This window comes from Sciurus vulgaris (genome assembly GCF_902686455.1).
Source record: "Sciurus vulgaris genome assembly, contig: HiC_scaffold_629_arrow_ctg1, whole genome shotgun sequence".
NCBI lineage: Eukaryota > Metazoa > Chordata > Mammalia > Rodentia > Sciuridae > Sciurus > Sciurus vulgaris.
Window position 1 is genome coordinate 3,852,558 of NW_027632956.1, and position 11,643 is coordinate 3,864,200.

The following is an 11,643-nucleotide window of genomic DNA, read 5'->3' on the forward strand; positions in this document are numbered from 1 at the left end:
AGTGTTTTGATGTGAAAGATTTTTACATACATTGTGAACATGAATCAATGGGAAGAAAATAAGATAGCTATATAATGAAGTGTTTTAAGTAATAAACCTGATGTAGCTAAATATTAAGGCTCTTGGATTTCTGAAAATATGGCTTAAGTTTACATTATCTTTTAAAGTTCAAGAGGTAAAACTTCTGGTGAGTTAACATAAACTAATGTCCTAAATAAGAGGCAAATAAGAACATGTAGCAATATGAAATTAGGTAGTAGAATATCCCTCACTTTTTCCAGTTTTTTGCTAAGATTGGAGTTTAGATCAAAATTTGTAAAACATTTTTTGAGGCCCAACCCATGTGCTATTAAATATATCTTTTTTTCTTTTATGTAGTTTTTTAGCATTCTGATATCAGTTTTCTCTTTCAGAGGGAAATTGGGGAAAATTATTTTCCATACTAATAATGTTACAGATTTCAGAGAGTGGTTCATAACTACAGTTAACAAATTGAATTCCTTTTATATTGATAAAACTAAATGCTTTTTATACAAATTTTTATGCAAAAAATGATAGAGTAATAGAAATGAATATTATCAGTATTAATATTTTGGTCAAGACTCTATGTTGTATTTCTTTCCATGCTTTGCTCTTCCTTCCTTTCCTTTCTTCTTTGGCTTAAATGCATGTTACTGGTCATGTCTCTATCTTTCTTCTTGGTTCTTCCTCCTCCATTACCTTTCTAAAAATGTTTTACCCTTAGACTCAGTATTTCTTTTTAGAATACATTTCTTTAGAGTCTATTCTTTTCAGTCAACTATGCCTCCATGATGACTTCATTACTTAGTCTTCCTGTTTTCAGTTTACTGTGTGTGGCTTTCATTCATCCATCTTTGTCCTACAGAATTTATTCTTGCCTTTCTGGGATGAACCAAATATATGTAATCATATGTCTTTAGCTGTCTGACATACAGGGTAAAAGGAACTTACATACTGTTTGTGACCCTATCCCATCTTATTTACAAATTGTCCTCAAAACTCAGCTTTTGTGTTTTTCCCCTCAAGTGGTAGGTTTGTGCAAAAAAAAAAAGGAAAAAGAAAACATGGAAACATTCATAACATCACAAGTAATTACTTCAGATTTCTTAAAATATCAGATTTTTACATGTATGCTGAGCTACAGATGGATCAAAGTTTTACCCCATGTTATTGTGCTCAAGAAAATAATCCATTGGGTATCACAGTATTTGTGTAATAACTAACTAGAGGTAAGGAGAGTAATATTTGGAATTACCTCTCTCATTTCTTATAATTCTCAAGCCATGTGAAAATTCAGGTCATTACATGGCAGAATTGAGATTTGAATGTACATAGGAATGATTCAGAAACGTGTATTCTTTCCAATGTGTCTTGTAGTAATGCTGAATATTACAAACATTTTATCAAATGTTATGTTTGTTACACATAAAGCTTTTTCATCCTCCCCAAAATGTCCCTGAAAAAAAAAAAAAAGTATGTGGAGATTTTCAGCCATCCGAGAATGATGGTAATATACTTGAACTCTGCTCATTCTTGTGCAGTTTATTGAGTTGCAATTATCAACATTTTCACATATTCCTTATTTTGTTTTAATTTAGATAGAAGCAAAATGTGACATTGAGAAACAAACAAATGTCATAATTTTTACTTAATAAATTGGAGGCAATTTTAGTAGCAGTATACACACATGTCATATAATCATATAAATGGTTCTGAAAGTTTCATGAATGACATATCCTGTTACATTCTATCATCAGCTTTGACATTTTGTCCCACAACTCCTAGGGTTGCGAGTCCCTCCTCTGACTAGACAGCAGTTTATGCTACACTAATCTGCATTTTTACTTTGGTAAATGCACACTTTCCTATATGTATATATATATATATTTTTTTGGGGGGGGTTTAGTACCAGTTTTATTTGTAACTAACCACGTACAAATCACTTATCTAAAAAATAATAGTTAACATCTCCTTAATCCACAAATATATCACAAAACCAAAATCCTCCCCCAAGAAAACTTCATTGTAAACCAAGATATTACTAATATTTAGCCTAGGCTTTAACTCAAAGGTTGAGAATTCTCAAATTGGAGAATATGTCTTACATATCAGTTATATACCTAATTGTGCAGATGAATAATCTGGTTGAAATAAAAATTGTCATGTTTCAACCTTACAGAACAAAAAGCTATCAACAGAAGTTAATGGCAAAGAAAAAGTTGGCCAAAAAATAACAACATTGAGAAATAGCTGTCTGTGTTAAAGAGCAGTGTTTATAACATCCCTGATAGCAAATAGGACAAAATTTAGACTCTGGCCACTAAACTATGTTTATCTTTTTGAAGGAACACATATTGCTAGAGCAGGCATCTTATTTCACTAGAAATAATATTGAACAGGAATGTCTTGTAAATGGCCAATCAAAATGATGAAGAAAACATTATTTGTTGGACCTTTCCTTAAAAAATATCTTTTATTTGTTTTCATTAAAAAAATTCTCTTTCCCACCCCAGACTAGACTCCTCTGTTATCTTCTGGAATATAAAAAATTAGCATTCTGTCACTAGAGAATAAACACTGAGAAGAATTAGCATGTTATTGAACAGAGATTCAGGAAGATAATTCTAAATGGGTACAGAAAACTTTATACACCATAAACATTTGTACATGTATATGTACACCATTGATCAGGTATATGTATTGTGACAACCATATGTATTAATTAACCTTCAAAAGGTAAGCACCTATATTATCTTGTATTTAACAATGTCAGTTTTGTGTGATTTAGTCTCTATTTCTGGACCTTCCCTTACATATGGTGACAGAAACAAAGAGTATAGTTCACAGAGAAACACCAAACAGATACAAACACCATAATAAAATAACCATATATATATCACTGCTTAGGAAATATTTTCAAGGAAACAAACTTTCACTATTGGCCCCAAATGCCATCATTCACTTATGTTCTTTAACTGTCAACTTTTAATACAAAAATACCTTCAAGCTGATAATCAAGAACATTTACAGTGACTTACAAAACTGACAATATTTCAATGCTACACAAAACAGTTTTTATACACAGCTTAAAGTTTTAAAGTTCTTTGCTGGCACTTGATTTTAGAGTTAATAGACACTGTTAACTACTGATCTCAATAAAATACAATTTTTAGCTTATACATATTTTCAGAACAGATATTACCTCACAAAAACAGTAAAGAATAGAGATCACTTCCTGCTGAAGAATCCTCTAAGATGAATCCTAAAACTTTACAGCCAAAATATTTTAAGGAAGCAAATAAACTTTTTAAGACAAGGCATGAACAATAAAAAATTTTCATTCCCCAATTATATGTCAGGTGAAAATGGGTTCTTCCTCTGAGTCAATGAAGCATGTTATCATGTATAGATCAAAACTATAAATTTATAAAGCACGTTACTTTTTGATGTTAGTTTTTGATGGTTTAGAAAGGTATTTAAATAATTGCTAACACTACTACCAGATTTTTTCAAAATATAGAAAAATTGGTCACATTTAGTAAATACATATTTTATATTCAAAAAAAAAAAAAAAAAAAGCTAAAATGCCTTTAGTGGAATCCTGATTTTTTTTTTTTTACTTTCTGTGACCTTATAAGGTCATTCTATACGTTATCAAAATGAAATCACTATTCGCTAACCTTAATACATATACCCAATTTTTTTCTTTGCAAAAGTTGAGAAAAGCAAACTAAATTCTAACAAACTATTTTTAGCTTAGAATACTAAAAACTGACTAAAGATTTTGCCGATCTACTACTTTCATTATTCTGAATGAAAATATACACCTTCAAAAGCCCACAAACAATTCCTACTCCAATTTTCTATTACACAAATTAAAAAGTTGAATTGTGGCACTAAACAGAATATATGTATATATTTTTAAGTAATGTGGATTGACCTCAGGGACACTTAACCACTGAGCCACATCCCCGGCCATTCTTGATATTTTATTTAGAGACAGGGCATCACTGATTTGTTTAGGTTCTTGCTAAGTTGCTGAGGCTGATTTTGAACTCATAGTCCTGCTGACTCAACCTCCTGTGCTGGTATTATATGTGTGTTCCACCAAGTGAAGATCCTATAATATTGTCAGTGGAAAAATAAACTTGCATTTGGAATCTTAACTTCATATTTCATTAAACCTATATTCTTGGTTTTTCTGCAGTATGTCTCTCATGTTTTTTTTATCCTAAACATAAAGAATAAGCCCAAAGCTAAAGTAGTCATCATTAAACCATGCATAAGCATTCTTTTCTGTACAAACTCTGCATGCATTTATGGTTGTTTTTGATACATTGTTGTATAATTGATTATATGTCCCTTTTGCTTTTCAGTATTTCAAAAGAAATGTCCTCAAGACAGGGTAAAATATTTCCATTTTTATATAGAATTGTTAACTATATATTGTATGATATATACAATTTTAATATAATATATTGTTTCTGAACCCATCAAGCCTGCCATTGAAGAGACAAATGAAGCAAGTAAGGCATTGGAAGTGAATGCTGTAAGGACATTCAAACCAGGTAAATTTTGCTATACAAATTTTCTGGGAAGAACTACATTAAGCTATTGAATTATAAGCAATATTTCAGTCCTTGTTTTCTTTCCAAATTCTATGGTATGATTTCACCAAAAAATTCAAGTGTTAAAGTCAGTGTCTATGATTAAATATGATTTTTTGAGCATGGGAAATGATTTTTTATATATTTAACCTGTCTTAGATGCATCTACATTTAAACCTTTTTTAAAATTATTTTTCAGCACATTTTAACTCTATATTGTATTGGGATTATTTTTGTCATAACTATTAATGTGTGGAATATAATTTGCTCCCCTTAAGTTTTTAGTACCACTTTCCCTCCCCTAGTACCTTCTATTGTTTCTCCTCCTCCAATCTGCTGGCCATCCACCTCTTTATTTACCATAATTAAAATTTCTGTTTGTACATAAGACACAGAGGTAAATTTTTTTGTGATGTATTCATATATGTGCCTAGCATAATTTAATCAACTTCTTTTTTTTCAGATTTGCTTCCTTTTCCTGTGCCTCTTCTCTCCCCATATATCCTCTTCTTCTATCCCACTGATATTCCTTCCATTTTCATAGACTTCTCCCATTTTCTTAATTTGGCTCTAGCTTCTGCATATTAGAGAAAAACATTCTGCCCTTGACTTTCTGAGTCTGACTTATTTTACTTAGCATTATCTTCTCCAGATCCATCCATTTACAAGCAATGCCATAATTAGTTCGTATGGCTGAGTAAAAATCTGTTGTCTATATACTACCTTTTCTTCATCTGTTCATCTACTGATGTGCAGTTAGGACTGTTCCATATTTCAGTCTTGTGAATTGCAGTGTTCAAAAATCGATGAGGCTGTATCTTTGTAGTATGCTGATTTAGATCTTTTGAACAAAGAGTGAGGAGTGGGAGAGCTGGGTGGTTCCACTCCCAGCTTCTGAGAAGTCTCCATACTGCTTTCCAGAATGATTTTATTAATTTGAAGTCCCCATCAACAATGTTTGAGTGTACATTTTTCCCTTGACTTCTCCAGTATTATTATTGTTTGTATTCCTGAAATTTGCCAATTTAATTGAAGTGAGATGAAATTTCAATGTGGTTTTCACTTGGATTTCCCTGATTGCTAGAGATGTTGAAATTCTTCAATGTGTTTCTTGGTCATTTGTGTTTTTTCTTTTGAGAAGTGCCCGTTTAGTTCTTTGGCCCATTTATTCATTGGTTTATTTGTTTATTTTTCAGTGTTAGGCTTTTGGGATTCTTTAAGTATTCTGGATATTATTTCCCTGTTGGAGAAGCAGTTGGAAAAGGTTTTCTCCTATTCTGTATGCTCAGTCTTCATGCTCTAATTGTTTGCTTTGCATGCTGAATTTGATGTCATCCCACTTGTTGATTCTTGATTTTCTTTCTTGAGTTTAAGGTTTTCTTAAGTCATTTGGTAACTGAGTAAATAACTTTTTTAGTATTGATGCTGTCTTTTCTTTCAGCAGTTGCTAATTTTCTGGTCTTATTCCTATCTTTGATCCACTTTGATTTATTTCTATCCAGGTCAAAAGATATTTCTTCTGGATATGGACATAGAGTTTTCTCAGTACCATTGGTTATAAGGTTATATCTTCTCCAATGTATATTTTTTTCACCTTTGTCAAGTATCAGGTGACTATGTGGATTTCTCCATATGTTCTATGCTATTCCATTGGTCTCATGCATGTTTTGATGCAATATCCTGATATTTTTTTAACCTAGGTCTGTAGTCTAATTTGATATCAGGTATCGCAATGCCTTTAGCTTCTCCCATTATGTTTTAGTATTGATTTCGGTATTCTGAATCTTTTGTTCTTCCAAATGAATTTTAGAGCTGTTATTTACCAGTTTTGTGAAGAATGCCATTGGTCCTTGGTGAAATTGAATTGAATCTGTGTAATATTTTTGTAGTATGCCCATTTTGACAATATTAAAACTACCCTTTCAAGAACAAGAAAATTACTTCCTATTCCATGTCCTTTCCTTCCTTCTCCTTCACTTCCTCCTTTTCTTTTATTCATCTTCTCCTCTTCCTTCTCCTTGACTTTATTAATGGTTCTATTTAAAGATTATTAGCCTATCAATATTCCTCCTTGACAACTTGCTACTGCCTCCTCAGTAGTTCCTTGTAATCTTCTGTAAGACAATTACATATGAATCAGGTTAATTAAACTTATAAGTTATCTTTACAGTGTTTTTTTTTTTTTTTTCCCCCCTGTGGGCGAAAAGGCCTTGTTTGCATCACAGAGAGAGAGGAAAAAATAGCCGGAACTAAGAGATTTGCAAAAGAGGATTAGTGAGAATAACCTCATCAACTTCTATCAAGCACTTCTCAATGGAAAACTGAATTTTCTTTGTAAGTAATTGTCCCTGGTCTGCTTCCTGCATTTTGCCACTCTACCTACTATACTGCTCACAGAACTAGCTTCCTTGTGGTGAGGTGTTTCATCCTAACTAGTTTTGACTGAAAACCTGAGGATACTTTTGTACCATGGCCCAATAAGTATACTCCTTATAATTGTTCTACTGACAGTATTCCAGAAAATTCCTGGTATTTGTCTGGCACTGTCAGTTATATACTAATGGTTTTTCAAGTTGGTCTTTCAGCATTCACTTAGGATTATGGGCATGAACACATCAGTTTATGAATCAAACACTGAGAAATGTTCTTTCTCCTTTCATTTGATAAATCCAATAAAGGGTACATAAGAGTTTTTGATGCCTTAATTGCCTGCCACTAAAATAAATAATATTCATTCAAGAAGAATATTCAGGAATCATCCCAAAGGAATACTTTGTAAGAAATATCAGTGTCATATATTTTTACTTTTTTATTTTATGCTATTTATTAAATTTACTCTTTTCTTTAATAACAGATGAGAATCTAAAAATGAAACTTCAACCAGGTAGGGTTTTATAGGTTTAAAAATTATATTTTTAAATACTGTAGCACACAGAGAAAAGGAGATTTGAGTGTTCTGTTCTGAGCTAGAGATCCTATTATGTGTCTAGCACTTGTTATTTGGTTTCAGGAACATTTAGCAAGTAGTCCATCCCCTGTTCTTTCTTATTGTTTATTTTAGAACAGGGTCTTGCTAAGTTGACTAGGGTCTCCCTAATTGCTGAAGCCAGTCTCCATCTTGTGACCCTCCTGCCTCAGTCTCCCAAGTCAATTGAATTGTAGGCATTCTCCACTACACCCAACCACTAGTTTTTCTTATAGTAATCACAGAAGCTTGAAACTATCTGCATTATTATTATTAACTATTATTTACTGATGAAACCACTGTCAGAGATTTTGACTTATTGTCCCATGATTCCCTAGTTAAGAAGTAGGTGGCCTGTGGTTTGACATTCTGTAAGCTTTGCTGACAAATCCATTCTCTCACCCCTGTGATAGAGAACAATGTGGCATTAAGATCAAGATGTAGATTCATACCAGATGAATTCAGAAATTTAATCTCCGTTTTGTGCACATTTTGATTCAGACTTTACCTGGGAAGCCTGGATATAGTGCAAGTTTGTCTTAATATTTTCTATAGATGTGTTGGTAACCAGTACCTTTTATAAGATTGAATATTTTGGGAAAAATCAAGCAGATCTGTAGTTATACAACCATGGGTTTTTTTTTTTTTTTTCTCTTTAATCAGGTCTGTTTTATTTTAAAACAAAATCGCAGCTTTTCCTTACACTGCACACAGTTTCTGGAACATAGAAAGGTTTGCTGTGACAACCCAACATCATGAGGCTCCTCCTGATTCTGCAGGACTGAGACTTCCCAAAGGTTCTGCCCTGCTGGCCAGCTGAGCAAAAAGTTCTGCAGGTGCAGTCCAGTCAGACACCTGGGTTGGTCCCAGCAAGGGGGCCTGCACACAGCCTCCCACAGGGCACAAGGTGCTGGAGAGACAGCCTGGGCCTCCCAGGGGTTTCACAAGTGCCCACCAGGCCCACACTGCTGCACCCAGTCCCCTGACCAAGTGCTCCTCTTCCCTGGTGGTCCACCAGCCTTTCCACATGCCTCTCAGCTTCTACCTCCACAAGCTTTAAGCATTAAAAGTGCACTGGCCTGGGGCACAGTGGGCCTCACAGTGGGAGGGCAGTCTTTGAAATCACATCCTCTACCAATATGGAAAATGGAACAGTGCGGAAAATCCCAAGACAGTGAGATGGACCCCCAGCCATCTCAGCTCCCAGCACCCACCTGGGCAGAGTTCTCACGTGAGGGCCTAAGGAGACGAAAAGTGAAACTGCCACCCACCCCAGCAGTGTTCTGGCACACGAGAAAAGCTTCCTAAAGCTTTGTAAGTATAAACGCTACTGTAAGTGCAAAACGCTAGTGGGACTAGGACCTTCCAACCATTTCTGTCTTCTAGGGCTGAGGAGACTACGCAACTCATTTTGTAAGCAACAGGTGTGGGCGAGAAAAGGGGTCACCTCCTGACCCCTGTGTGGGCTGCCTGCTCAGAGACGATGAGCCCCAGGGTGCAGGGGAGTCCATGGCCCCTGGCAGCCACGACCTGAAATGCACTCTGCCAAGCAATAGCGCCCCATCAGCCTGGCGTTCACCAAGCAGCTCGGCAGCAGTACAGCATACACAGCTCCGTCATAGTCGACACTGGTGGTCTGAGACTCAACTCAGGCTCCCCATGCCTCTAAAACCTGTCACCATAGGTTGAACATCCAGCTTCTTCCTTGAGGGTAGAAGTGTCCTCCAGCCCAGGATTTCTCTCCTGAACTACCCACAGAATCTAACTCAAATCCTCTTTACATAAATGTACCTGTGGCTGGGGACCAAGCCATCAAGAGGGCAACTCCAGAGGGACAGCCTAAAGCCGGCCACACACTACAGGGCCTGCTTAGAGCAACCACAATTCCCAAGAAAAGCAGAGATAGCCACTGACCCTTAATACTTTGGAAAGACAGGAAGGAGGGGATGACCAGTCAGGACCCCAATGAGTGGCCAGGCCAGGTAGGCCCCATTTCCTGAACTGAGGCTGCTGTTGGGGCTGCCCAAGCCTCACGTGCAGCAGTAGCACTGCACAGGCCAGCAGAGGGACCCCCCCAGTGTCCTCTCCATTGCGAGGGACTATGTACAGGGAGAGGAGGGGAGTCTGGCCAGGGGCACCCCCACTTCATTTCATTCAATCAGGAGGTCAAACTGCTCAGCAGCTTCAAACTCAGCATTCATGGCCGCGGCCCACTCATCCAGCTCGGATTTCAGGATCTCTGGCAGCTTTTTCCTCATTCGTTTCTCTTTCAGGACAGGGGGAGAGATTCCAGGGAGCGTTGTGTCTGGGGCCCAGGGCTTTGCAGGGGCCCCGATTACATTTGAACACACCACAGGTGAGACTCCAGACAAGTCTTCAGGACCCCCAAAACCAAAGTAGGAGTGTCGGCCTGGAGTAGAGGTGGAGGCAGAGCCGAGGGCCTCCAGCCGACTGTAGGACCGCCTAACCTTCTTAGACATTTCCAAGTCTCTGGCATCCAGTTCTCCTTCCTTGAAGCTGGCCTCACCATTCAGGGCACATGACATAGGAGTGGTGGTGGGTGTGACAGGGATACTAGGTGTCTTGAAGAGGTCCTCTTTAGTGGGCTCCCTGTTAGGAGGGTTGTTTTCTTTCTCCAAGAAAAAAGCAATCTGTACCAGAACAGGAGAGAAAACACCTCTCTGGACCACTAACTTCCAGAAAGGCCCAGGAGACTGGATGGGAAGGGCAGGTACTTTTAAAAGAAACCAGTTACTGCTTCTGAGGAGCCTGCTTTTGTGACTTAAGAAGACTTGCCCCATCTGGTGGTGCTGTCACTGTTTCCAAGTGTGCCCAGCACCCAGTTACTTCTCACTGTCACCCAAGCTTCCATCTAAATGAGCTCGACAACCTCCTAACCCCTGCCTGTCTCCAGCCTTGCCTTCTGTGGTGCATTTGCTGCACAGGTGCTTAAGTTTTCCCTAAAAGGTCCACTCAGTCAGTAAGTACCTATTTGATCACCTGTCCTGTGCTGGGCACTGATCTAGGCACTGGGAACACAGCAAGGAAGAAAATGACAAAACCTCTACTGCCATGGGGCTTCAGTTCTAGTGGGGGAAAGCGTGACAAGAACCCATGTGTTATGTTAGGGGTGTTAAATGCTACAGAAAACCAGAACCCCCCCAAAACCCCAACTGAACAGGATAGAGCTATGGGAGTGGGCTGGAACTGCAGGCCTCACTGAGGAGACACATGAGCTACAACTTGACACTGGTGAGGGAGCGGGTCATGTGGACATCCAAAGGAAGTGCTCTCAGCAGCAGGAACAGAGATGCAAACGTCCTGAGGCAAGAGTTTGCCAGTCAGGATGAAGAAACAAGGTGACCACTGCAGCTGCCATGCATGACCCACAGGGAGAGGAGCTGGAGATGAGGTTTGAGAGGTAACGGGCAGGGGTGTTTCACAGGGTCCTCTGCAAGCCACTGTAGAGCTTCTGGAGAGACCAATGAGCCATGGCAAGGGTGTGAACAGCAAAGGCAGTAGACGTCTATTTTAGAGGTACATGTTTTGGCTCCTCATAATTCCACTCAGCTCCAGTGCTTCTTCAGAGAGGCTGTCCCTCACCATGGAATCCACATCAGCCTGTCTCACCTCTGCTAGCTATTCTGTCACAATGACCTCTTTTATTTCCTGTCTAGCAATACTGCTATCTGATGTTGGCTTACTGAATGGTTGACTCAGTCACCCAATCAGAATGGGAACTTCCAGAGAGCAGGGGTCTTTCCTGGCCGACCTGCCTACACCTGGCACTACCAGCAGAGCCTGCATGTTGTAGTGCTCATAAGTACTCACTGAATTCATGCCCATGAATCTGGCACTGAGTTTTCTGGAGGTCAAGACAAGGGCGGGCAGGACAAACTTAATGACTCTTGTGGTCCAGAACCAAGGAAGTAGATGTTATCAAGAGAAGCTTTTCCTTGCTTCAAGCTTTGGGAAATCAGCCCAATAGGTCTTGGTAAAAGGGACTATGAACAGAATTGGAATCACCCTTGACTACTTCTTCCTCATTTC

The 11,643-nt window shown here is 38.0% G+C and overlaps 1 protein-coding gene across 1 annotated transcript; it reads right to left on the minus strand.

Moving 5' to 3' along the window:
- Window positions 1-9,683: 9,683 nt before the first annotated feature.
- LOC306652087 (sororin-like) lies at window positions 9,684-10,957 on the minus strand. The gene has a single exon (XM_079125154.1). It carries the CDS (start codon window positions 10,392-10,394, stop codon window positions 9,744-9,746), a length of 651 nt encoding a protein of 216 aa, XP_078981280.1. The 5' UTR covers window positions 10,395-10,957; the 3' UTR covers window positions 9,684-9,743.
- Window positions 10,958-11,643: the final 686 nt, after the last annotated feature.

Bases quoted from the DNA above. Each gene is read 5' to 3' on its own strand.
- LOC306652087 (XM_079125154.1), bottom strand. From the start codon at position 10,394: ATGGGGCAAGTCTTCTTAAGTCACAAAAGCAGGCTCCTCAGAAGCAGT.